Source organism: Phascolarctos cinereus, unplaced genomic scaffold (assembly GCF_003287225.1).
Source record: "Phascolarctos cinereus isolate Bilbo 61053 unplaced genomic scaffold, phaCin_HiC Scaffold_5;HRSCAF=322, whole genome shotgun sequence".
NCBI lineage: Eukaryota > Metazoa > Chordata > Mammalia > Diprotodontia > Phascolarctidae > Phascolarctos > Phascolarctos cinereus.
This window is the reverse complement of record NW_027555958.1, coordinates 247,111,065-247,138,287: the sequence shown is the minus strand read 5'-3', so window position 1 is coordinate 247,138,287 and position 27,223 is coordinate 247,111,065. Positions and strand designations below refer to the sequence as shown.

At 44.0% G+C, this 27,223-nt stretch overlaps 2 protein-coding genes across 2 annotated transcripts; both read right to left on the bottom strand.

The window, feature by feature from the left end:
* Positions 1-1,101: 1,101 nt before the first annotated feature.
* On the bottom strand, positions 1,102-7,617 carry LY6G5B (lymphocyte antigen 6 family member G5B). Its single transcript, XM_020974327.2, has 3 exons — positions 2,860-7,617; positions 2,610-2,744; positions 1,102-1,958 (listed from the first exon to the last, which is right to left on the bottom strand). The coding sequence occupies exons 1-3, from the start codon at positions 2,909-2,911 to the stop codon at positions 1,546-1,548; spliced, it is 600 nt and encodes a 199-aa protein (XP_020829986.2). The 5' UTR covers positions 2,912-7,617; the 3' UTR covers positions 1,102-1,545.
* A 73-nt stretch (positions 7,618-7,690) lies between these two features.
* ABHD16A (abhydrolase domain containing 16A, phospholipase) lies at positions 7,691-25,473 on the bottom strand. Its single transcript, XM_020974315.2, has 20 exons — positions 25,278-25,473; positions 23,925-23,981; positions 22,891-22,957; positions 22,585-22,671; positions 21,337-21,422; positions 15,349-15,422; positions 14,987-15,109; positions 14,355-14,469; positions 14,148-14,249; positions 11,827-11,890; positions 11,121-11,170; positions 10,497-10,620; positions 9,659-9,763; positions 9,043-9,106; positions 8,873-8,929; positions 8,708-8,770; positions 8,550-8,626; positions 8,362-8,460; positions 8,157-8,203; positions 7,691-8,021 (listed from the first exon to the last, which is right to left on the bottom strand). The coding sequence occupies exons 1-20, from the start codon at positions 25,407-25,409 to the stop codon at positions 7,938-7,940; spliced, it is 1,677 nt and encodes a 558-aa protein (XP_020829974.1). The 5' UTR covers positions 25,410-25,473; the 3' UTR covers positions 7,691-7,937.
* Positions 25,474-27,223: the final 1,750 nt, after the last annotated feature.

Sequence of the window (27,223 nt, the reverse complement as noted above, 5' to 3'; positions counted from 1 at the left end):
AAAGGATATTTTTTCTCTTTTTTTTTCTCACAATATGGCTAATGTGGAAATGTTTTGTATAACTTCATACGTAACATGGGCATCGCATTTCTTGACTTCTCAATGGGTAGGGAGGAGGGTAAAGGGAGGGAAAATATCTGGAACTGAAAATAAAATTTGAAATTTTTTTTAAGGATATTAAACAAAAAAAAAAGATTCAAGTGCCACCTTCTCTAGGTGGCCTTTCCTGATACTTCTTCAGTGCCACCCTCTTCTAAGGTTACTTCCCAACTACTTCTTGTATGCTCTGATTTATATATGTTGCCTCTCTCCTTATAATTTAAGCTCCTTGAGGGCAGGATCCATTTTTTATTTCTTTTTGTACCTCTAGCATTTAGCTCAGTGCCTGGCACATAGTAAGTAAGAATGCTTGATGATTGGTTGACTGATCTGGCTCCAGTCCATTTTATCTTTATTTCTATCCGTGCTTCCTTCACGCCTTTTTTTTTTCCAACCAAACTGGTAGATGTTATTTTACTTTGGCTTGTGCTGTGCTTGGCTTGTATAAAAACCATCTTCCATGCTGGGAATGCAATCTCACTTTCCAATCTTTTTTTCCTTCAAGGCAAAGTTCAGATGTGAATAGAGGTCCCTCATTGCCTCTACAGCCCCCATCCCCCAACTGAACATATTCTTTTTTGGGGGGAGGGGCTAGGCAATGGGGTTAAGTGACTTACCCAGGATCACACAGCTAATAAGTCTTAAGTGTCTGAGATGGGATTTGAACTCAGGTCCTCCTAACTCCAGGGTTGGTACTCTATCCACTGTGCCACCTAGCTACCCCCTGAAAATATATATTCTTTAACTCCTCAAATTTTCCTAGATTGTTTTTTGCTCTCTCCTCCCCCTATCCCCCATCACTACTCCCACAACACACTCTCTACCTTGAATTATGTATATGTGATCATCATCAGTGCACCCTTACCCCTTCCCAAGTATAACTGAGGCGAAATGCATTTTTTCTTTGTGTCCCCATTACCTAGCAGTATCATACTTGCAACAGGGATTTGGGGGGAGGGGTCTATTGATTGTTTGGAACCAGACTGTAAAGGATCTTCAATATTAGGAAAAATTTATGTTTTATTGTAAAGGTAAAAGGGAATCACTGACATATCTGAGTAGAGGAGTGACATGATCAGATTTGTGCTTTAGGAAAATTATTTTGGCAATTATATAAAGGGTGGATTGGCAAAAGATGAGATCAACCAATTAGGAAGCTAGTATTATCATTTAGATGAGGAGATAAGAGTCTAAAACACGATTATGGGAATGGAGACAAGAGGAAGGATACAAGAAATATTGTGGAAGAGTGGTCTTGCCCTTTCAGTAATGCTTCATTACCTATTTCCTAGAGTGGTGAGGATTTAATAAGATGACATTGAAACAATCTGCAAACATTAGAGATTAATATACTGATATAATTATCATTAAAGACAGTGGTGAGAAAATACTAGGGGACAGTCTAGTGAGGAGGCACATGGGAGAGAGGAGTGCTGTAACAGGCATTCATGGCTCAGTCTGGGGAAGGCTCAGGAGGCCATCGTTGATGAAAGACTGGTAAAGGATGTGAAGGTGTTCCACAGGCAGGTTCAGATTCAGAGGTGGGGGTGGCAGGCCAGTATCCTCTGGCTCTCCTGGGGCTGGAGTGGGCAGAGGTAGGGAGAGGTTCAACACCACATAGAACAGCTGGATCTGGGCCAAGGACAAAGGCCCCTCTGGGAGTGGGGTCCCAGGGATGGGACCCTGGAGCTGGGGCTGGAACCAGGCATTACAGTAATCATATTGGCAGCACTCGGCCCTGAACCAGTAATAAAGAATGAAGCCATTTTGGACCTCCTTGCAGCGGAAGGAGCTATGCTCCCCGCAGCGGAAGGAGCTATGCTCCCCACAGCCTCTGACCACATATTTCAGCTTGGAACCTGGGTGAAAGGGGAGAGGAGCTTAACTCTGGGATGAGCTCTCTTTCACCTCCCACAGCCTCAAACCTTGATAAACAGACCTAGTTTTCTGTGGGGTATTGCTTGGAGATGCAATGGAAATAGCCCTGGACAGAGAATCAGATGAGAGTTCTAGACCTGGACCAGTAAGTCACTTTCCCTCTTTAGCTCCCGTAGGCTTCCTCTGTACAATGAGTGGGTTGAATTAGATGGTCTGTAAGGTTCTTTTCAGCTCTGATATTCCTTGGTCTTAGGCCTTCCTACTCTTGACTCCAGACCACCCATTCCCCACCCCAACCTGATCCCAACTCAGGCTTCTCCCAGATGAAGATTACATATTTTAGGGATAGAAAGGATGTAGCCCTGTCCTGTTTCCCTTAGTGCAATCTCTCTCCTTTCTATAGCTCAAATTCCAGGGGCTCCCTATCTCCACGTGTGAAAGAATGCCTTGCTTCATTCTCTCCTCCCCTAGTCCTGATCCTATCCATTTCCATAATCCTTCTCAATTCAATCAACATTGCATGAAGAGCCTACAATGTGGTGGACACCTCCTCCCCCCACTCTTCCCTCTGTTCTCCCTCCCTCCCTTCTTCCCTCTTCCTCTCCCAAAGAGGGGGCAGGGGGCGGTCTCACCATTATAAATGTTAATCACCATGCACTGGCCTTTGTTGTCTGGGATGCACATGTCGGATCCAGTTAAGCAGCCCAGAAATGGGTCTTCCAAGAGACACAAATGACAAAACCGGGCATGGGAGGGCCCGTGGTGAGCTAAGAAAAATGGAAGAGGGTTGCAAGGCAGCAAGTTAACACCTGTGCCCCAGTTCCCTGCCCTTCTCCCCAGCTGTCCAGTAAATACATCGTTCTCCAACTTCTGCTAACTTACCTACAGCAGAGCCCATCAAGATCAAAATACCAAGGAACATTCTGCCTCTCATCTTGGGGATTGGGGCAGGAACGAGTTTCGATCCTAAGACTCGAATTTGATTTAGAAGGGACTTTGGAATTCATCCAATGCAATCTGTGCCTACGCAGGCTCTCTGCTCCAGCCAGTGCTTGGAGACCAGCGGAACCTTGAGGGCCACGACCAAGTAGGTGTTATGCCCCCCTCAACCCTTGCGGGGGTGAGGTCCAGGAGACATGCCAGGAGAGACAGGATGTTCTCACCCACTACAACCGGGGGACAGGACAGCAAGCTCTGGGATGGACTTGGGGGCAGTGGTGATGTTAGTTTAAGAACCGAGGCGTTAGGGTGGGGTGTGCGTTATAAGAGATGAGGGGGAGGCAGAATTCCTGGATCTCGTTTCCACGGGCCTATACCGGGGTGATCCCACACTTGGGCTCCCCAAGGCTCCGTTGCCCTAGACGGATTCCTGCAGTCAAGTTCTTAAGTCCTTCCTGCAGCCTAGAGACTTCAGACTAAGGATGAGTAGTAAGTCATTGTCCTGGCCTGGCCTGGCCTCTGCTTGGCCTCAGTGCCCACGAGGTTGGGGCTCCGGAAACTGTGGGTCTCCTCTCCCCACTTGAGTGCTTGCCTTTCAAGGTTGCCCCCATTTTCTGATGTCTCGGGAAGTCACAGAAGAAACTTCTGCCCAGGATCCCAGAGACCTATTCAACTCAGGCTGGTTGGACCAGTTCTGGCCATGACCTAGTTACACCTTCCCCAGCAGTCGGCGCTGTGACATTACAACAAAGACTCTGCCCAGAATCCTCATGAACCCCTGTAGCGACCGAGGGTGGCAGTAGAATGCTCCAAGTGACTAGCTTCTTTCCCTTCCACTGTATTTTTATGTTCTGGGACCTTATCTCTTTATGTCTTTTTCTATCCCTTTGATTCTGCCTCTTTCCATCTGTTTCGTCCATCCACCCATCCTACAAACTCTTAAGCTAGCTTCCAGAAGGACAAACAACAATAAAAGAGATAACAGAAAACCAAATATAAAACCCTAAAACTAAAAACTAAAAAAGATACAGTCCGCCCTTCAAGTTTATAATCTAATATAATTTGTCCCTTCCTTGAAAAAAAACACAGGTTTAGTGAATGAAAAGTGTGCTGGATTTGGGGACAGTCCACACTCCGCCACTTATTCCACTTCACTTCCAAGGGCCAATCCCTTCCTATCTCTAAGCCCCAGTTTTCTTTTTTGTAAAATAATAGACTAGATGATGGACTAGATGATCACTAATATCCTTTCCAGTTCTGAGATTCCTTTGTTTTGGAAACCCTTTATCTCAGTCTTAATCTCTATTCTTACATCATGTTTTTACTCCAGTTTTTCCCAGAGGATTGTTGATTATGTCCACCACCACTAATTTTTTCTTTCAGGGATCCAAGCATTATTGCTCTCCCTCTTCTAAGAACGTACAACCCTTCTCCTTACCCCTCTCCACTGGCCCCTTCCCCCAACATACATGCCTTGGCTTGAGCTTGGGGAGGCTGAAGTCCCAGAGCTCAGTTCTATGACAGAAATCTCATTTTATTAGATAACCGGACTTTGGAGTCAGGTCCTCATCAAGGTCAGGGAGTTATAAAAGAAGTACTCACTGGCTGGGAGACAGAGAGGAGAGAAAATGACAGCAGCGGGTAGAGAAAGGGTAACAGAAGAAAAGTGGCACATTGTAGGAACTCAGTAAATATTGAATGGGATATAGAAAAATGAGTCAGAATTAGCAAGATGGAGGATCAAAATGAATTCGATCAAGGTACTAGAAAGCGGGGAACAAAGTAGGTGAGAAGGGGTAGGCAGGGGATTTGAGGTTGAAACCTATCTCACAGACCACCCTCAACATGCCTCTCCCCAAACTGATTGCTACCAACAGGCCTAGATGAAAGGGGATCTTTGTAGTGGTAGCCCTGCTAGAGTCTAAAAGGAAGTCTGACAGAAACCTAGGACACCAGTGGCCTTTGCATTAGGGGCCTTTAGAGGAAAGGAGGTCCTGAAAGGGAAATCCCTGATATTACAAGGCAGGTTGGCACTCAGAGGGGAGTACCTGCTGCTACCAGGGGATGGGGTACAGGTGTTATGAGTGGGGTGGGGATTGGTGTTGGACAGGAGTATGGTCTTCTTTTGGGAAGGTGTGGCTTTGGGATTGTTAATCCCATCCCGATGGTAACTTGTCAAGGCCTCATTCTGTCTCTCCTTCCTCTGGCTGGGAAGGCAAGGCAGGGTTGGGGCTTCTAGGTGCTCTAGGGAGCTTCCCTTGGGTCGATCCATCTTCTGGCTGATGGGAGACACTGTGGGAGTGAGGGAGCTGGGGGTTGCAATAGTCACCATAGTGGCAGCATTTGATGATATAACCCATACTGGGGACCCTGCCCTGGGTACAAAGGGGACACGGGGGTAAGCAGCCGAGGGTGGAGTCAGAGGAGGAGGGGCCTGGGGAATGATGGGCAAAATTAAGGGAAGAGGAGGATCAAGAATTGTGGACCAGGCTAAGGCTCAGTGGGTTCTGAAGACCAGGATTCCAGAAGGCTATCTGAAGGGATCTCACTTCTTGACTTGCACTCACCTGTCATAGCAGTTTATATAAAGCAGGCTCTCCCAGTGGGCATGAAACAACTTTGCATCCTAAACACACAGCCCAGCACTGAATCCAGAACTTCACACGTGGAATAGCGCAAGGTGCAGCCAGGGCCAGGCAAAGACCCTCAATCCTAGGACCTGTCTATCTGTTGTTCCTTGCTTTCCACCTGCCTTTTCCAAACCAGGCCAATCTAACAAGCCTTCATTAAGCATCAGCCATGCCCTAGGCATTGCGCTAAGAGCTGGAAGTACCCTCAACTCTAGTCCTGGGTTTTCCTTCATCTGGAATCGGAGAGCATCCGAGCTAGAGTATAGCCTCTTTGTTCCTGCTTACCCATCTATCAATCAGTTACGTCCCTTTCAACTTTAAATCCTATGGTCCCATAATCTTAACAGTACTCTATACCTACCTCCCCCAAAACTAGCCTCCTCTTTCTATCCCAACCCCTATTCTCTCAATCTAACACATTCCTTTGAATCCAATATTCTGTCCCCTCCCTCTCATCCCCCTATCCTTTCTTTTTATTTCACCCTAGAAACCCAGATCATCCCTTACCCCCAGGTCAGCATTGTAGAACTGAGAGCTCTAGCAAATGTAGAGTCAGCACCACTGGGCAAGTTCTTTCAAGAGCCTCCTTAAAGAGTCCACTACATGCAGCAGGAGGTGAGGGTGAAGAGCAGAGGACTTGCAGGGGGAGGGGAAGCCAGTGCTGCCCTGGGGGATTCGTAGACAAACACAGCTGCTCCTTATCAGGTGGAAGGGAAGTGTTCCATTCACAGAAAAATGGAGACAATCTAGGATCCAGGTGTTTGACACCCTGCCCCAATCTCAACCCTTCCCTCATCTACACAGAGGGGCTCCCATTCTAGTAGTCATTTTGTCTTTCCCTGAGCCCTCTCTACACAAACACTGTATAGACAAGAGTGGGCCAGAGAAACAAAAGAGCACAAGGTTTGGGAACCAGAAAAATAGGATATTTGGGATCCTAAAGGGGCAGAAGTCATAGATTGAGTAAACTTAGCCTTAATTAAGAGAAATTAATTTTTGAGGCTGAGAAAATGGAGACCTGCATTTCATTAAGGAGCTAGGCGATTACTGGACTAAGAATGTGGAAAATGTGGAGTGGTTGAGGAGAGCTAGCTTAAATGGGAGTCCAGGTCCCCATCACTTTACTTTCGAGAAGGAGCTGCTCCCTGGATTCTCCTTACCAGAATATAGAAGGATTAACTGTCCAGTTTGGGTTTGGAAGGGTGGGATTCAAAAAATTCAGGCAGTCTTGTCCCACCCCAACATTGCCACTCTTCTGAACTTATTTGCTTCACAAAATTTCTCAATGTGTTTGATGTTCACTAAAGGTGGATTTGCTCCAGAAAAGGTTAATTCATTCTGTCAATTCCAGCTCCCCTTCAGTACTGGGGCATTTAGCCCCTCACTAATCTAAGCATTCACAACCTGTAGTTGCAGTCTTATCCTAGGCACTAGGATTGGAGATGGCAAGGAGAGAAGCCATATGGCCACAGAAAACTAAGATGAAGGAAACAGATTCAAGCTTGGGGAACTTCCATTAGGAGCACAGTCCTCAAATTCCAAGAATTTAAAATTTTCTAGAGACCAGACACACAGAACGCAGCTAGAAAATACATTTACGCACATAACACTATCCCAACTCAGGGAGGGCTGAGAGGAAGCCAAGAAAAGGAGATCCTAATGGTAACTAGGAAAGACTTTCTGAGGGAAAACGGAGCAAAGACAAGGGAGCAAGCATCCCACAGCTGCAGGAGTGATGCTCAGCCAGGGTACAGGTCAATGCTGGGGCCTCTTGGGTTAGTCCAAGAAGTATAAATTTGATCAGGTAACATGAAGCAATGATAAATCTGGGTTAGTATGGAGTAGGAAGAGACCACATGCACAGAGACAAGGTGGGTGGAAAGTACAATAATCTAGGCAAAAGGTAATCAGGGCAACAGGAATAGAGGAAGGAAGAGATGGGACTGACAGTGATAACTGGATGTTGGCAGAGGACTAAGAGGTTGCCATTCTCTAGAGTATAAGCCTGAGAGGACAAAAGAAATAATGGTTGAACAGAGAAGGAAATCCACTTAGAGTCAGCCCTAAGGCCCAATCTCCTTGGGAACCTAGGCTTCCTGACCTTAAGACCCTAACTTTTACTATCACAAAATCAGTCAGCCAGATAGAAAAAATACTTTTTAATATTATGAATAAACTGTGATCATTTAAAGGGGTGGGAAAGAGAATGCAGAGATGGGAGGTGGGCAGGAGTCGTGCTGGGGAAGAGGGATGGGGAAAAAAGGAGGATGGACAATCCCTCTATTCCCCAAAAACAATAAACAACAATGTGAACATGACATATCACAGAGGAAAGGAGTCCCCACTCACTATACCCCTCCCCCCAAAAGGCCACGCCCACTTTAGGCTCTTCTAGAGCTTCCAGGGTATCTGGAACTCATGAGGAGGAAGTGGGGTACAGTGGGTGGCCTCAAAGTTGTGTAAGTGTTTCCGAGCCTGAAAGAGAGGCAGATACGAAGAAAAAATGTTAAGACAGAGGCCAAAGAGTAGAAGCATTTGAAAGATTCACTCCCCCGCCCCAAGGGTCTTCTCTTATCTAGATCCAAGGTAGGCAAATCAAACAAAACTCACCAAAAACAAGGCTAGCTGCCGCTGCCCATCTGCACTGATGTCATCACCTGAAGAAAAAGGAATTAAATACAGTACATCCCTTCCCCCAACCCCAATCCCCCCAAACCCCAGGCATTTTAGCCCCAGAGTTTCTCCCCTCCTTATCTCTTAAATCTTACTCCCATCAGGAAATCCCATGAACCTCTCTTAAGTCTCTAAGCCTTACCAACACTCCAGGGGAAGTCACCCCCATGTTCTGTCTGGTAGGATTGGAGAACAGACACACACCAATCTTCATCCACTTCCCAGCGGCTATACACAGAGGCTAGGGCAGGGATTGATAGGGAAAGACAGTCAGAGCTACAGCTTCACAAGGAGCCACCCTCAGTCCTCCTCCTAGCCCCTCCCTCTCACCTTCCTCTAACTGGGAGGAAGCCTCCAACCACTGCCTCACTGCTCGAAGACTTTCCTCCCCCATTATCTTGGGGTACCTAAGAGAGACAGGGTTGGGGTCAAGACCCTTCTCCCCCCCTTCCCCATGCTTACTTGCAAAGCTTCCCCCCACTTCTCACCGGTGCTGCAGAAGTTTCAGCAGAAGGTTATTGCCACGGTTGGACATAATATCATCAGGGACCCTGAGTATGAGAGGAAGAAGGAGTACAAATTCCAGGACTCCCTGAGAAGCAGGGCTGAGGAAAGGGGGAAGAAACAGGTTGTATGCTCGTGTCATGACTCACGTAGTAGTGATGATCTCATCCTTGGTTCGTCGGATCAGTAGCACTGGGCCCTGGTACCTGGAGAAACAGGAACACCAGTCCCTGGAATCAGAGACCAAAACAAAAACAACAATCTCCTCTCCCCTTTTACCCCAATTAGTCCTAAGGCCCTGCTTGGGCTTCTCCTTTACCTGCATAACTGCTCAGCATTATTCAGATTCAGGTGCTGTCTCACTGTTCGAGTCACAAGGGTTCCTGGGATAGGGGAAGAAAGTTGTTAATGCCACAGGAATATCTCAAACTCCTCTATGACAGCAGTCTTGTGCCCACATAAGTAAGGGATGTGGATATTTCCGCCATCCTTCAGGAATCCATGATTTCATCAATGTGGGAACTCATTCCACCAAGCCAGATCCTAACCTCTTCATGCCCTGGTCCATGATCTTCATGAGTTTGCTGTGGTCACAAAAATCACCCAATAGCTAATCTTCTGGTGAAGGCCCTCAGAACTGCTAGCCCTTGAACAACAATACAGTGTGACCAAGCCGTACTTGTTCAGCTTGGCAAGACCTGCTAAAGGCATGACCCTACTAGCATGTCTTGATGAGGAATCTTCAGAAGAGGACCCAATATGTGAGGATAAAATTATAGAATTCTCAGGGCCCTCTTCAGGCATTGCACTGCCCTGTATGTCAGCAACTCTACAGCAGTTCCCCAGACCTTCCTCATCAAAGATTTCTCCCATCCAATAGACTATCCCATTCTCCCCACCCTCTTCCTCACCCCTCTCCAAGTGTCCCCACTTACTCCAGCTGTCAGGCATGACCTTTAGGGCCAAAGGTACCAGGTCATCAAAGGAGGCATCGAGTACCACAGCACTGATTTCTGGGTAGGACATGGCAGCCCACGTGGCTGGATGAGAGAAGAGGAGGCACAATCAGGATAGAAATTGGAGCCTTCCCATTCCTCCAAAAGCCTACCCCTTCAGTGCCATACTCCATGCAACTCATTTAATTTTAGGCTCTTGGTCTCTCTCTCCACCCCTAGCCCCCTAATTTTAATTACCCAAGATACATTATTTCAGGAGAAAATATGGGGAAATGAACCACTTCATTAGTTATCTTCATCATTAAGTTAATATGCATAAGAACACATGGACCTCCACATCATCTTCTAGGGTTTCTTCCCTATCTCAGTGATAGTCTGAGTGAGCAAAGTCACAAAATGACAGGGATAAAAGACAGCAGTGAGGAGTATGGGAATGTGGGTATAACCCACCCTTCTACCCTCACAGGTCACTCATCCAACCCCCTCTCTCCCTGTCCCCAAACCACAGCCCAATTCTGATCCCAGAGCTGGGAGAAAGCCTCCCTTCTTGCCTAGTTTCCTGCTCACCTCCACCCTCCCTTTCCTAGCTGTGCAATCTTAAGCAAGTCATTTCCTCTGCTCCAGAATTTGGTTTCCTCTTCTATCAAATGAAAAGTTGGGACTAGAAAAATGATCTTCATTGTCCTTTCCACTCTAACTTCCTATGCTGCTCGAGGAGTAATCAAGAAGGAAAGCAAGAAAGCTCGGGGAGTCCACCTTGGGTAGGGATAGAAAGCAGCAAAGACTACAATGCATAAGGTTACGGGGAGGCATGTACCAGTAAAACCCCCGATGGACCAGGCATAGAGCACAATGTCCTGTGGCTGGAAGTTGAGGCGGTGGATAGCAAACTGGATCACCACATCCATGGCGTTGGCTTCATTCTGAGGGAATGGGACTCCCTACAGGAGCAAGGTAAAGGTTAAATGCCACTACAGCACCAAAGTCACCTCCAACCTTCCTCACTGCAAGTCCCAAACCAGAAAAAAACAATATTTCCAGAGCCTCCTCCTCAAAGGAAGAGTGGATCAGAGATCACGGATGTAGAGAAAGAAGGTAGTAGAAAAGGGAGCTCTCCTACAGACAAGCCCTTATTAACTACTTGATTAATTAACGATATTCTTTCCCATGGGACAGATATTCCCCATCTGTTTGGGATACAGAAAGAACAGGGAATATGTGAAAGTTGAAAAAAGCCCCAGATATGCATCTTCACAGTCCCCACCTCCCAACAATTGGACTTCCTGGGCAAACCCAATTAGGTGGGGAGATTACACAAAAGGCAAGTCCAGGGCAAGGTGAGATAGTACAAAAGTCCACAACCTCCCTCTCCCAGGGGAGAATGGAAATGTTTTCTGCCAGCCTGAGAACGGGGAGGCAGAGGACTAAGAGAGGCTCTCACCGTGCTGCCAGCAAAGCCAGGATGATTCCAACCCAGGACTGAATATCCGGCTGTAATACAGGGTTGGGGGGGGGGGAAGGGATGGAGAGGAAGGAAGACAGTGATCTGAACTCAGTGATCTCAGAATCCTGAGATCTCATATCCTGAAAATCACAAAAGAATGAACACCTTCTTGGGAGAAGGGAAGGGAGATAAGCGAAATATAGCAAAAACTTATCAGAGCTCTAAACACTCTCAAATTTGGAGATGAATACTTTGAACATTTTCTAAGGTGGGCAGATTGTATCAAATGCTAGGAAGTGGCAGGAAGAAAAGAGAAAGGGAGCTAGGGACAGATGAAATAAACTACTTAATACCTCCTCCCACCTCAGAGTTCCTCAGAAGCACTTACCTAACACAGAGGGGCACTGTGGTAAGGGGAATATCAAGAAAAGGATAGTTAGGGAGAATACATTTATACCAAGGAGAGGGATATGTTATCAGAGGAGAGGAGAGATAAATTATACCAAAGGGAGTTCAGGGAGAGTGACAGATGGGGGCAGGAATCTTACCAAGGGAGTTCAAGAGGGCAAAGTCTCAGAAGGTAACAAAAAGGGAAGTACACAAAGGAGGAAGGTAGCCATATGAACTGAGAAAGAAGGAGGTTGTATTAAACCAAAGGACAAAAAGAAATACAGGTGATAAAGGCACAGTTCAGAGGTCTCACCTTCTAGAGGAGTAGAAAGGCAGCCAACCTCATAGAATCCTGCATTCCCCTCGCAGCAGATCACCTAAGGGAGGGAGGAATCTTTTTTTTTTTTTTTTGGCTTTTAGGCAATTGGGGTTAAGTGACTTGCCCAAGGTTACATAGCTAGTAAATGTCAAGTATTGGGTCTGAGGCCGGATTTGAACTCAGGTCCTCCTGACTTCAGGACCGGTGCTCTATCCACTGCGCCACCTAGCTGCCCCATGGGAGGGAGGAATCTTGTCTGAGTGAGACATCTCCCCAAGTGCTCCTAAGTCAGAACAAGGGCATAACTAAGAGTCTATTGAATTGATTGGATTAGACTCTTTGAAAGGGAAATAAGAAGGCCACGCTGGGGTTTTCCTTTAAGAAAGACAAATGACCATATATAGTGCCCAAAAATAAGATGCAAAGTAGATTTACATGTCCCCTTAGCCGCTGGGAGGAATCATTTTATTAATGGCCACAATTTAGTCATTTTACTAGCACTAAAGATAGCTCCCTATTGCTTTTCTTCTCCAAGGGCTTCTTATATACAAAGATCCCATGCTTTCACTCCTGTTGCCCATTCCACTGGTAGGAATCATTCTTTCTCAGGATCTGCCCAAGGGACACAACTCTTCCTGTAAACAGTCTCTGACTAATCCTAGTCTGAAGCAGACCACTGGCTTGTTTTATATTTCTTTACCATGAAGCATATTGTTTGAATTACACTGTAGAACAACTTGGCCAGTAAAGGGTTGTGGCAAGAAAACGAGGCTGGAAGAAAGATATTCAGGATTTGAGTCCCAATTCAAAATCTACTAGCTGTGTGACCTTCAACAAGTAACCTGACTTCTGGGCATGATTCCTCTCTTTTGCTAAATGGGATATAAAATCCTTTCAAGCTCTGACAGTCTACAAAATATTTATGCTTTTGGACCAAGGAAAGTGGTGCAAACTGGTAATCCCTGCTATTGGGGAAGTTGAGGCTGGTGAATCCTTTGACCTAAAAAGTTCTGAGCTACCATATGCTATACCCATCAGGTATCTGCATTAAGCAATAATTAAAATTGGTGATGGTAATAATAATAATAATTATAACAGCAACTAGCATTTATACAGTTCAAGGTTTGGAAAGCACTTTACAAATACTACCTCATTTGATCCTCATAACAACCCTGTGAGGGAGGAGCTATTTTATTATCCCCATTTATAGAGGAGGCACACAGATGTTACGTGACTTGCCCAAGGTCACACAATAATTAGGTGCCTAAAGCTGATTTGAACTCAGGTCTTCCTGACTCCAGGTCCAGTGCTCTATTCACTATGCCACCTCAATTGTCAATTTGTCATCATTATGTGGTGGTGGTGGTGGTGGTGAATTAAAGGAACCATCAAGCTGCCTAAAAGCCAGCCCTTGCTTTACTGGTCAGAAGCAAGGCAAGATAAAGCTCCCATGCCATTTGCAGTGGGATTGGGCCCATGAGGGACCACTGCTGCACTTCTAGCTCTGGCAAGATGGGGAACCCCAGTCTCAAAAACAAAGGAACAAACTTGGGCTTTTGTTCTCTAGTTGTTTTATATGTGATCCCAGTACCTAGAGACTTTAAGCTCTTCAAGACTAGGGGTCATCTCTTTGTTCTATTGCCTAAGAACCCAGCAACTATTAATGAGTTGGTTGCCCAGTACGTATTTGCTAGACACCAGATAATGTCCCACTATAATATAATTCTAGAATCATGGGATTACGTATTTAGAGTTGGAAGGGACCTTAGAAATTATTAAGTTCCACTGGTCCACTGTGCAGTTAAGGAAAGAAACTCAGGCCTACAAGGATTAAGGTACTTGCTTAAAATCACAAAGTAAATTCAAAGCCATGAGCAGAACTGAGATCTCCTAATTCCCAGACACACTATGCTGTCCCTCAGGATAACTTTCTGGGCCTTGCAGATAATATTCATCTACTGGTTTTTCTATATCAAGGAGCCCTTTGGTCAGGGTAGGGTTTTGAAGGAAGGGCAGAGGCAAAGGAGAAATCCATTACCCTTTGCTTCTCTCTGAGGATTGCTTTTGCTTTTGTTATAACTGATTAGAACCACAACCAGAGATGTGAATAAAAGTCATCAAGTTCAGACTCCTTATTTTATAGACTGAAGACACTAAAAGCCAGAGAGATTAAGTGACTTGTCTATAGTCATACCTAAGTTTCTAGAGATAGGATTAGAACCCAAGTCTCCCTAGCTCCAAGTCCAGCACTCCATACCACAACTGTACCAGCACCCATTCCCTATCACACTCTCCTATCCCCAACTTCAACTCACCAGCTTCTGTCCCTGAGGTTCTGACATGCCTCTCCGGTCAATGAACATGGTATCAATCTCATTACCATCACAGGCCACCAGTTTGGCTCGTTGACCATTAAACTGAGAGACAAAGGGGAAATGGGTTAATCTAGAGATGCCAGTAAGATGAAACCGTGAGGCTAGAGAATTGCTCAGGGGAAAAGGGGCAGGTCAAGAGTGCCTCACCTCTTCTACCAGCCGAGCCTGGCCCTGCAGCAGCATGGGCATGAGGGCCTTTTGGAGCAGATACACAGAACCAGGATACAGCATCCGGCGCCCCAGAGTATGTGCCACCAAAAAACTAGGAGGAAATATAGAGGGGGCATGCATAGGGTTAATTCTTTAGGAAGTACTCAGAACCTGTGATTCTGAACACAACTCCTAATCATTAGTAAGCTACCACTCTCCACAGAACAACTTGAAAAAGCTCAGCCTGTCGTCTGGCAAAGCAACCAGTACTTTCAAATACCATACCCTGCCAGCATCCTTCCAACACCAAATGGGAACCCTAATGAATCACCAAAAAGCAGCCCTCTTCAAAAATCCGAAGTCCCACCCTTCTCATCAATGATTGGGTTTTTCAGCACACTCACCAATCGTACAGTCTAGGATTACCTCTCCTCCCCAAAACCAATCAGTAGATTTATCACAACTCCAGCACTTCCTCCCACTACACAGGCCTGTTTTGAAAACTAGGGAGTAATTAACTCCCAGCAGTCTACCCCATACACATAAAATGAAGGAAATGAGCTAGATGTCTAAATTTTATGATCTCCAGGTTTCTTCCTCCACAGAGAAGCCCACTCCCAATACTCCACCTGGCGATCTGACAGGGAAGCTTCTTAACCCGGTTGAGGAAATTATCAGCTGTCCCCCGATGTAGTGGTTCAGTTCGCAGCAGAGATACACCTTTGTGGGAGAGACCATGACGGGAATCCTTCCTGAAGGCAGGAGACATAACAGGGAAGACACCACACAGGGTTGGAACCAAGAGTTAAGATGCTCAAGTCTCTAATGGAAGTGGTATCTGAGAAACGGACATGCTAAGATGTGGCTGAGAGGTAGGGGGACAGAGGAGGAGGCAGACAGAGGACAGAGATGTATAAGGAAAAGATGGCTGAATCCCTAAGTGGTAGGGCAGGCATGAGTAAAGCAAAGGAAAGCAAAGCAAGGGACTCACCGGCTGCTGGGTTCCTCCCAGTGGAAGTCAATAGGCCAGCTCTTAAAGTCAAAATTGTAAGCAGACAGTTGCTTCTATTGTTTTCAGGGGAGGAAATAAAAGGGAAGAAAATAATAAGCAGACCCATCATTAATACCCTCTAAATTGGATATCATATATCTCAAACTCATTAAGTCCAAAACCAAACTCATTATCATTCCCTCCCCCCAAATCACCCTCTGACTGTATAATACTATCCTCTCAATAATAAACTTGAATAGCTCTCTATTCTGCCTCTGAGATCAGATAAAGCTCTTCTGTTGAATTTTTAAATCTACCGTTCCAATTTGAGTATATACTCTTTCCCACAGTCTACAGACTCTAGACAAGTTATTTTTCTGGATGTTCCTCATACATAACACTGTCTCTCCCATCTGTGTTTTTGTACCAGCTGTCCCTGAATATGTTTGAAATGTACTCACACCTAACCTCCACCTCTGAAAATTACTTATTTCCTTCAAAACTGCTTAAGTGACAGCTTCTACATGATATTCCCTAATCTACTAGCTGTTAGTATCTTTCCCTCTCCCACCAAAAAAATTTACCTTTTATTTATTTTGCATATCTCTTTTACATTCTTATTTGCATGTTGTCTCCCATTAGAAGTAAGCTCCATAAAGGAAGGAACTCTATCATTTTTGCCTCTGCATTGTGTCCATAGCATCTAGCATGGTACCTTGCAAACATTAGGTGTATAAATACTTATTATTAATTGACTGAGAACTATTCCAATGCATGTGATGGGGAGGAGAAGCAAGGGCACCTTCCATTTTCTAAGAATGGTATAAGGCTAATGAATTCCTATAGCCTAAAGAAGAGGTGAATGTCCTAGTGGTTCAAGAGGGCAGGAAAAGAATTCCTAATCTTTCCCAATAAGGAACTCATTCTGATTTTCCTGAAAATATTGATCCTGAACTACCAGCACATCTGTATGTGTGATGAGTATGTAGAATAAAAGCATGTTTTCAAGAGTCTACACTGCTGGAGGAAAGTAAGGATGGCAGTTAATAGGCAGATTTTCAACCCAGTAAAAAAGGTAGAATGTACTAGTAGCAAATGTTTTCATGATCTATCATTAACAGTTTGGGAACTATTTAGTTCCTAATAGTTTAGCCTAAGGAAAAGGCTGAGGAACTACAGTCATTTTGTGGACCAGTACATTTCTATCTGGGTTCATTCCAAGTCTCCCACCTGACCCATTCATGAAGCTTTCATTCTTCCTGCCATCACTGACATCTCCCTACAATGGGTATTTATAGAATATATTGCCCAGCAGGGAAATTTAACTCATACACCACCTTAAACTAGTCTCTGTTTTAAGCATGTGTCTTGTCCCCCCAACTCTACTGTTAGGTCCTTGAGGACGCAGGCTATGATTTATGTTGCTGTCTCCCTACACTGACTATACAGCCAAATCGTATTGGATATGTATTAGGTTTTGCTTCTTGAATGAAACTGCCTGATATATATTCCACAAAACAGAGATAAAATTCTCTCCTATGGAACATTCCACTATTAACTTGATAGGAGGGGAAGATTTTCCTGGAGGAATGTTTCATCAGATGTGAAGAGAAAAAAGTTCTCAAGAGTAAATGAGTCTCGTAGAACCAAGATGGAGGATTAGGGGGCAGACACCCAGCTGAACTTTCCCAACATTCCCCTCCAACTTTAAAATAACACCTCAAATCAAATTTTGAAACAGCAAAGCCCACAAAAGATCTGGGTGAGACATTTTTCCAGCCTACGAAAACTTAAGAGTTCAGCAAGAGAAGTCTGTGAGGCCTGTCCAGAGTCCACACACACTACAGCAGCCACAGCAGTAGCAGCTTTAGAAGCTCTCAGCCCAGAGACACTAAGGGGGCTGGAAAAGTGGTCAGAAAAAGATTACAAGGAATCCTTTGCTGACACTGGCTGGCAACTCTGTTGCTCATACACTGTTCTGGGGTGCAGTTTCCAGGGCAAAGAGGAGCACTGAGGGTTAGTCATAAGGAAGCAGGGGCTCTGGTCTCAGTTCCAAGGCAAAGAGAGCACTAGCACTTGTGGCTGCAGGGTACCAGAGGCCCTTCCTGGGTAAAGACCAAGAGAGCAGTGACTATATCTTTCCCTGTAGCACATCACCTTGGAAGCACCAAAAACTTGCAGACCCCCAGAACTAGCTCTGAATATAGCAGCACGAAAAAGTCTGAAGCTTGGGACAGTGACTCCCCAGGCTCAGGTAAGCAGAGCCCAACTTTAACATAAAGTTCAATAATCAGAGCCCAACTTTAACATAAAGTTCAAAGTCAAGAAATAGGCTGGGGAAATGAGCAAACAACAACAACAACAACAAAAAATAATTTGACCATAAAAAGTTACTATGGTGGCAAGGAAGACCAAAACATAAACTGAAGAGACAACAATCTTAAATTAGCTACAAAGCCTCAAAGAAAAATGCTAACTGCACCCCAAATCAACAAAAATTCCACTGGATCCCAAACCAACAAGAATGCCCAGGAAAAGTTAAAGAAATAGATAAGAGTGGTAGAAGAAAAACTGGGAAAAGGACTGAGAGTGATGCAAGAAAATTATGAAAAAAGAATTAACAGCTTGGTAAAAGAGGCACACACAAAAAAATACTAAAGAAAAGAACACTTAAAAAACAATTGGCCAAATGGTAAAAGAGGCACAGGAATCCAATGTAGAGAATAACTCCTTAAAAAGCAGAATAGATCAAATGGAAAAGGAGGTACAAAAATTCACTGAAGAAAATAATTCCTTAAAAATCAGAGTTGGGCAAGTAGAAATTAATGACTCCACAAGACATCAAAAAACAATAAAGCAAAATCAAAAGAATGAAAAAATAGAAGAAAATGTGAAATATCTCATCAGAAAAACAACTGACCTGAATGACAGATCCAAGAGAGATAATTTAAAAATTATTGGACTACCTGTAAGCTATGATCAAAGAAAGAACCTAGATATCATATTTCAAGAAAATAATAGAAACTGAAAGACTCCATCAAACACCTCCTGAAAGAATTCCTAAAATGAAAACTCAAAGGAAGAGTATAGCCAAATTTCAGAACTCCCAGGTTAAAGAGAAAATACTTCAAACAGCCAGACAGAAACAATTCAAATATCATACAGCCACAATCAGAATAACACAAGATAGGTTAAAGGAATAAAAGAATTAGAATATGACATTCTGGAAGGCAAAGGAGCTAGGATGACAACCAACAATAACCTACCCATCAAAACTGAGTGTAATTCTTTTTTTTTTTTTGGCTAGGCAATGGGGTTAAGTGACTTGCCCAGGGACACACAGCTAGTAAGTGTTATATGTCTGAGAAGTGTAATTCTTTAATGGAAAAAAATGGATACTTAATGAAATACAGGACTTTCAAGTATTCCTGATGAAAAGATCAGAGGTAGAAAGCAGAAATAAAAAATAGCTGACATTCAAATAGAGGGCTCAAGAGAAGCATAAAAAAAGTTAAACATGAAAGAGTAATCATAAAGGACTCAATAAAGTTTAACTGTTTACATTCCTATATGGGAAGGTGATACATGTAACTCCTAAGAACTTTATAATATTAAGACAGTTGAAAGGAGTTTACGTAGACAGAAGGCATGGATAAGAATCAATAATGTTGGAATGATCTCCAAAAAAATGAAGGAGAAAGAGGAATGCACTGGGAGAAGGGAAAAGTAGAATGGGTAAAATTTTCTCACATAAAATAAGCATGAAAGGAAGAGCTTTTACAATGGAAGGGAAAATGTGGAATTGGGGTGGCAGGCAATGCTTGAACCTCACATGGAATTGATTAAAATAGGAAAGAACATACATACACACTCAGTCACATATAAAAATCTAACTTACCCCATAGGGAAAGTGGATGGGGTTAAGAGAAGGGATCAGGGAGAAGTGATTAAAAAGGTTACGGAAGGCAATGGTAAGAAACAGAAAAGACTTTTAAGAAGGAGCAGAAGAGAGGAGAAGAAACAGAAGTTAATGTAATCATAATTGTGAATGAGATGAATTCACCCACAAGATGCAAGCTGATATTAAAATGGATTAGAAACCAGAATCCAACAACATATTGTTTACAAGAGACACACTTGAAACAGAAAGACACACAGAGAGCTAAAATAAAAAGCAGGAGCAGAATCTAATATGCCTCAGCTGAAGTAAAAAAGGCAGGGGTAGTAATCATGATCTTAAAGCAAAAGCAAAAATATTCCTCATTAAAAGGGATTATCAGGGAAACTGCATAATACTAAAAAGTACCACAGACAATGAATATCAAAAACTTTTACAGAAAGTTTCTATGATAAAGGCCTTATTTCTCAAACATATACTGAATACAGAACTGAATCAAATTTATAAAAATAAGAGCCATTCCCCAATTGACAAATGGTCAAAGGAAACAAACAGGCAGTTTTCAGAAGAAAAAAAAATCAAAGCTCTCTATAGTTATACGAGAAAATGCTCCAAATCACCACTGATTAGAGAAATGCAAATTAAAACAACTCAGAGGTACCACCTTAATCCTATCAGAAATGAAAAATACTGGACGGGATTAAGGAAAAATAGGTACATCAATGAACTGTTGGTGGACTTGTGAACTGGTCCAACCAACCTGGAGAACAATTTGGAACTGTGCCCAGTGGACTATAAAATTAAGCATATCCTTTGATCCAGCAACAGTATAACTGGGCCTGTATTCCAAAGAGATCAAAGAAAAAGGAAAAGGACCTATATGTACAAAAATATATTCTGCAACTTTTTTTTGTGGCAAAGAATAGGAAACTGAGGGGATACCCATCAACTGGGGAATGCCTGAATAAGTTGTGGTATATGATTGTGATGGAATTGTGCTATGAGAAATAATCAGGATGGTTTCAGAAAAACCTGGGAAGACTTATGTGAACTGATGCAAAGTGAAGTTAGAACTGGGAGATTATCATACACAGTAACAGTAATGTTATAATGATGATCAACTATGAAAGACTTGATCCATGACAATTCCAACAGACTCATGATGAAAAAAATGCTATCTGCCTACAGAGAGAGAGCTCTGAGTGCAAACTGTAGTATAATTTTCTCACTTTCTTATTTCTCTTGCTTTTTTTAAAAAATATGGCTAATATGGAAATATATCATATTGTTTGCCTTCTCAGTGGATATGGGAGGTGGTGAGAAGAAGGGAGAGAATCTGGCCCTCAAAATTTAAAAAGGAAGGAAAGAAGAAAAAGAAAAGATAATTAAAATGTTAAAAAAAAAGGTAAATGAGCCTCCAGGTGTGGTAATTCGAGCCTGTAATCCCTGGTACTTGGGAAACTGGGTTCATGGATCTCTTGATCTTGGAGTTCTGAACTACAGCAGCTGACTGACAGACACACACTACAGTGTGACTGATAGACAGCCACCACCAATAACCTCAGAAGGTGGGGGCAGGGCTGCATGATGCCTAAAGAGGGGTTAACTGATCCAGGTCAGAAATGGGGTAGATCAAAGCTTCCACTTCAATCAGTAGTGGGACTGAGCCCATGAGTGGCTGCTGCACCTCCAGCCTAGGCACAAAAAGGAGGTGAGAAAGACGAGGAAGGGAAAAGGGAGGGGGAAGGGGAAAGGAAGAAAGGAAGAGCAAGGAAAGGAGGGAGGGGGGAGGAAAGGAGGGGGTCCATTATAGAAAAGGTGAGGGGAAGAATGAGACAGACAGCTATATATTGGATTGTGCCATTTCAGCATCATGGTATAATGGAAACAGCAATGTATCTGAAGTCAGAGAACACAGGTTTGAATCCTAGCTCTGCTCTTCATTAGCTGTGTGACTTTAGGTAAGTCCCTTAGTCCCTCTCTGGGTCTAGTAAGTTCCCTAATCTATAAAATGAATTAGATGATCTCTAAAGTCTCTTCTAGCTCTCATTTTCCTCTCCTCTACCCTTATATGTCACCTAGGACCATACCTTATTCTCTGGGGAGTTATTCCTATGAGTCTCTTCCAAAATGGTGATGAACTGGATGTAGTGAGGGTTGGTCCAACGGCCAATGCCTGAATGACAGAATGCACCAAAAAAGTCTGTTAGTCTAGGAGATTGGGGGATGGGAGAATGAGGCTATAAAGACAGAAAGCCTAAATGGACAGGTATTGCATGGAAACCAAGAATTTCAGGACAAAACCTTGGTTCATAGGAAAATAAGAGGAGCTGATCTTATCTCACCTTCCAGTTCTTTAAAGATGACATACCCTCAAGTATTTCCATCTTCCTGGATTCTTCAATCTCTCCCTCTCCACCTCTAACATGCTCCAGCCTCTCCTAACTTAATACTTCATGTGGCTCTGCTCCTGATGTTGGTTTTCTTCCTTTCACTGTCAAATTTCTTTCTCAACTTGACTATGAAAAAATTGGGTTTCTCTAATTCTGTTTGTGAGATTGCTAGTTACCAGTATCAAAACTCTTTGATGTATCTTTATCACACACACACTCTTATCCATCCTCCCTTTGAAACGTCTTATTTTTACCCATCTCTTCCTTTTTACTCCCTGCTTTTCCACAACCTCAATTTGTGCCTATATCACCTCATCCCAGGATCATTATGATAATTTCCTAACTAATCTTATCCCTCTTTAATCTATCACATTAATCTTCATAAAGCATCATTTTCATTATGACCTTGTCTACTGAATAAATTCCAAACTGGGCTTCCAGCTTCTATAATCTGATCCCAACCTACCTTTATCACACCATTTCCCTAAAAACGCTTTAATCAAACTAGTGTTCTCCTTGTCTCCTACATTTACTATTTGCTAGCCTATGTTCACACTCAGCTCAAGTTTTTCCCAGGAACTACAATATCCTCCTCTATCTTTCCACTTATCTAGATCCTTCCTACTCTTTAAGGTCCAACTCAAACTCTCCCTTTTCTGGGAATCTTTAGTTATAATCTCTAAACAACACATTCATCGTCTATACCACTCATTTGACATTTATCACAAGCCACCTTTTACTATTAATTATCTTTTCATTCATTCACCTGTGTTTTATCTCCCCAACAAAACTCTAAATTACACAAGGGAAGGATCTTACCTTGTGTTCTTCTGCATCTCCCCTACCCTACTCCACCCCCACCCCCCCAACCCCCCACCCCAGCCTAGCATGAGAGCTGATTAATAAATATCTGCATATTGAATATGCCCATTTTGGATCACTCACCTCGAAGACAGGCCACACCTGCTAGAAGCAGTAACAATGTTCCAGCATAGTGAGAAAATGGCACTACCTTTGACATACACAAGTAGCCTGAGGAGAGAAAAAGAGCTCTGAGTTCAAGCTCTACCTTCATCCACAGTTCCTCTCCCTCTATCCTATGGCTAATTTGGGGCACTTCCTGGCCATTCTGGGGAGCACTGGCTATACTTACTAACAGAAGAGGGGACCTTTCTCCTGAGACAAGCTTCTCCATTTAATCAACACCCACACTATCCCAAACCCCAACCCACCATTTAACCCCACACTGACCTTTTCTGTACAAGTAGAAGAAAGCCAAGGGGGAGGAATAATAAGAGATGGACCAGAGGACTGAGGCCTACAGTAGAAAAATGGACAAATGGACAATCAACTTTTGCTTCATTTTGAGTGCTCCCTCATTTCTTTTTTTTTGGGGGGGGGGCTTGCCCAGAGTCACACAGCTAGTGGGTGTTATGTGTCTAAATCTGGATTTGAACTCAGGTCCTCCTGACTCCAGGGCTGGTGCTCTATCTACTGTGCCACCTAGCTGCCCCTGTTCACCCTTTTCCAACACTGGATTCTGGCCAATCTGGAGAAAATGAGGCATCCCACACTGCCAGGAAAAATAGGGTGTAACAACCACCTTGGGGGAAGGAGGTTGAGGAATGAACTTTATATATTATGCATTAGAAAATTAGAAAGTATGTTCCATTCTACAAAATGCACTCTTCCTGGACTGATTAAAAATGGTGATGAAAAGGCTAGAAGATACTGTGCAAAATATCATACAGGGAAGTCAAGGGGAGGGGGGGAGAGAAAATTAAAAGAGATATCTGGGAGAAAAAGGGTAGCGATAGAGAAGCGCTTTGGGGGAAAATTCATTTCCCCAAGTCAGCCAGCCTAAAGAATATGATCTGCTCAAACTTAAAAGGCACAGTCTTCTTTTTCACAATTTGTTTGAATGTTTTCCATCATTGCTACTTGGTACATTCTGGTCCCCAAATGACAGTATAAATGTTGACATGGGAACCCTAGTGGAGAGAAGTGCTGTCACTGAAGTAAAGGAAGCTTGGTTGCTTGACAAGATAGGTCTATGGAGACTGGTACTCAGTACCTGGAGAAGGTACCAACTGAGAGTAAACATGTTTTCCTCATGACCCATACTGTCCCAGAGAAAGCTGTACAGCATACCAGAAGGGGAGGAAGAACTCCTCAGCTAAGGCTCAAAACCCTTTGCTCAGAACCTAAACAGTCTTCTACACTGGGAAGGTGAACATAAAAAACGACTGGGTCTGGGGAGATAAGAGTGCAGAGGACCAACTCACCAAAGCCAGGATGCTGTCAGCATGTTTCTCCAAGGCCCTGGGCTGATAATAGGACTCCTGCAAAAACAGCCCAGTCAGAGTCCCTTTTCTACAGCCTTACCCCAACCCCATCCATCCCACCTCCTTTTAGAGCCTCAACCCCGCACTACTCTTTGTTTTTTACCTTTTTTTTTTTGGTGAGGCAATTGGAGTCAAGTGACTTGCCCAGGGTCACACAGCTAGTAAGTGTGTGTGTGTCTGAGGTCGAATTTGAACTCAGGTCCTCCTGACTCCAGGGCCGGTGCTCTATCCACTGCGTCACCTAGCCACCCCTAGCCCCCACTATTCTACCATCCCACCTGAAGGATTCCAGACCTGGGTCTCCTCGCCCCTAGAGAGGACCACCTCAAGATCTGGCTCCCCTCTTCTGTCTCTCCAACCCTTACCCCTGGGAAAATGCAAGGAATTACGACTATAAAAGAAAGCAATGAATGACTTTTGTCCCATTTCACAACTCCCTTCTAGGGAACGAACGAAACCGGGGAAGGGGGCGGGGTGGGGAAGAGAATGGACAGAATGAGAAGGTGAAGACGAAAGGGTGAAAGAGAAGACACTATGACAGGAGAAAGTGAAGGTCTTTTATGAAGGATAAACTGGGAAAGACTGAAAATGTGGGTGACATTAGAAAAAGAGACCCTGAGTCTGTGAGTGGACATAATTAGGGAGTAGATATAAAATCTCCCCCACTTCTGAAAATAGAATTGCCCAGTGGGTCTCTCCGTGTCCAGCTGAGTGCCCCCCCCTGCACTGGACAGAACCATCACTGCAGGAGCGGGGAGTGGTACCAATAAGTTGCTGGAAAGTCATTTTGAGAACGAAGGTAAGAGCCAAATAAAGAGAAAACACACATGAAGATGGAACAGGACAAAGCGACAGCTCGAGCTGAGACATACTGAGTTTTATGGCAACCAACCCCCCACCCCCACCCCCATCCCTCGTTTCCCATTTCTAGAACACGCCCTTCTAGGGTCTTCCTGGCAGCACCTGGGGTCCGGCATGAACCATGACAACACACACAGGTGGGGTGGGGTGTTGTACCGGGGAGCGGGGGGGGGCGATAAATAAAAAAGGCGAACAAGATAAATGAGAAACAGGAGAGGAGTGAGTGGATGGATGGAGAGGAAGGAAAAAAGGCTCACATCCACAAGCATGCAAGTTACACCGGAAAGACCTAGGTGCGCAGTATTGGTGCGGGAATAGGCAGGATAACACGCTCCCCCTAATTCCAACTATGGGTGCTTCCGGGGGGCTAAAGCAGCAACGGGTTTGGGCCGTACCAAGACTCCAACCGGGGAGAGGAAGAAAAGGACTCACCCAGGAGCCAGCCGGGGAGGTGGTGATGGCAGCCGGAGTCCCAGGAACGCTAGACTGGGTCCTTCCTGAGTCCCTCTCCCGATAGACCCGGTAGAGCCGGGGGCCTAAGACGCAGCTTAACAGCTTCGCCATCGCCCGGCTCCAGCCGCTGCTCTTCCAGCGGCAGGTTCCACCCCCCCCAGTCACCCCGCCTTCCCCCTAGCCTCTTGGGTGGTGCGTGCTTCTTACGTCACCACGTATAGTGCTGCGTCCTCCTTAAATACGCCGCCGGGACTTATTTATCAGTTCTGGGAAGTGTTTAGCGCCGCCTGGTCTTTCATGGCACGGCGGGCTAATGGAGCGAGAGGCTTCTGGACCAAGCGACCAGGATTTGGACTTGGAGCTATTCAAATTCGGCCAGGAAAGTATTAAGCCGGGCCGTGTGCAGAGCATTTTACAGGTGCTTCGATGGATACAAAGTTTAGATTGAGCAGTGTGCTGAGCTCTGTACTAGGAACTGTCGAGGATACAAAGTTTAAATCCGGCTGTGTGCTCGGAAGGATACAAAGTTTAGAATACATTAATCTCAGATGCGTACACAGCTGTTTGCTAGGTAGGATACAAAGTTTCAAACTAAGCATTAGGCACAGTTTTCCTCCCAAGCCCTTAAGCACTCCTTGCCTAGAAAAGCTCTGCCGCCTCGCCTCCTCTTGAAACCCTCTGGTTTTCTTCAATACTCAGCCCGAGTACCATCTTCTACATCAAGGATTCCCTCCTGGGTTCTATGTGCCTCCCAGGAGTACTGAGAATATTTGGAACATTTCAAAAGTAGTGGTAATAGTGAAAAAAAAATTATGAATTTCAAAAAGAACCGTGAGGTGGCAGCAGCTGGATGGCAAAAGGTAGATTATCTTAACTGAAAAATGTGTGAGAGACAGATGAAGGAATAATTTCTGCCAACCAAAACCAGATAAGTGAGGTTTTAAAACGAAACCTTTTTCATACTGAGCCCGGAAAAAACCCAGGTACTCGGAGAAATGCAAGCTAATTTAGTCATAATAACCAGAAGCTCCCAAATGGCTTTCAGTTAAAGTACAAAAATTCTTGGAATACTCTTGACAGTACACATACCATTCCTACCACAAGGTTTTAAATTTTGTTTATATCAATCAATTTATCTTTGTTAATGAAGGATTCTCAGTCCTGGTTCCAGTCCAAAGCAAGAAACAAATTGGAGACTGAACATGATATGCAGCTACCTCTTTCAAAAATCATAACAAGAGGGGCAGCTAGGCGGTACAGTGGATAGGGCACCAGCCCTGGAGTCAGGAGGGCCTGATTTCAGACCTGCCCTCAGACACATAATACTCATCAGCTGTGTGACTGGGCCAGTCAACCCCAATTGCCTCACCAAAAAAAAAAAATCATAAAGATAAAATTTGATAGACAAAAAACAGAGTCAAGCTTTACTATTTGATTGTTCTGATAATCATTGAACAAATCTATATAATACTAAAAAATGCTACATATGTTTTTCTGAAAAATTAATGTTATAAGTCCTATATAAAGACACGACAAACTCATTTATTTCCTGTCATTAAATATGGGGTACAGGAATGCTTGCTGAAAGCCAAGGAGAATAGAGGACAAAAAAAGTTGGAAACCCCTTTTATATGAAGTCTTTCTTGCTCTCCCAGCAATTGGTGCCCTTCCTCCCTCCCATAACCACCTTTTGTTTATTTTGATATATGCAAGCTATTTCCCCCCATTAGAATGTAAGTTCCTCAAGGGTGGGAACAGTTTCTGTTTTGCTTTTGTTATTCCCAATGCTTGGCACAGTGTCTGGAACATAATCAATTAACAAATGCTTGTTGCTTGATTGAAGAGGGGTTTGAATGTATACAAATACAACTTGGGAATGTCAGAGCATTTGAAATACATACAGTCTTTCCTGATTTGGGCACACC

Coding starts and splice junctions, on each gene's coding strand:
- LY6G5B (XM_020974327.2), bottom strand. CDS start 2,911: ATGAGAGGCAGAATGTTCCTTGGTATTTTGATCTTGATGGGCTCTGCT. Junction 2,745..2,859: donor CTTGATGGGCTCTGCTGTAG/GTAAGTTAGCAG, acceptor CATTTTTCTTAG/CTCACCACGGGCCCTCCCAT. Junction 1,959..2,609: donor GGTGATTAACATTTATAATG/GTGAGACCGCCC, acceptor CCTTTCACCCAG/GTTCCAAGCTGAAATATGTG.
- ABHD16A (XM_020974315.2), bottom strand. CDS start 25,409: ATGGCGAAGCTGTTAAGCTGCGTCTTAGGCCCCCGGCTCTACCGGGTC. Junction 22,958..23,924: donor CTGACAGCATCCTGGCTTTG/GTGAGTTGGTCC, acceptor TTTCTACTGTAG/GCCTCAGTCCTCTGGTCCAT. Junction 11,891..14,147: donor AACCTCAGGGACAGAAGCTG/GTGAGTTGAAGT, acceptor TCCCTCCCTTAG/GTGATCTGCTGCGAGGGGAA.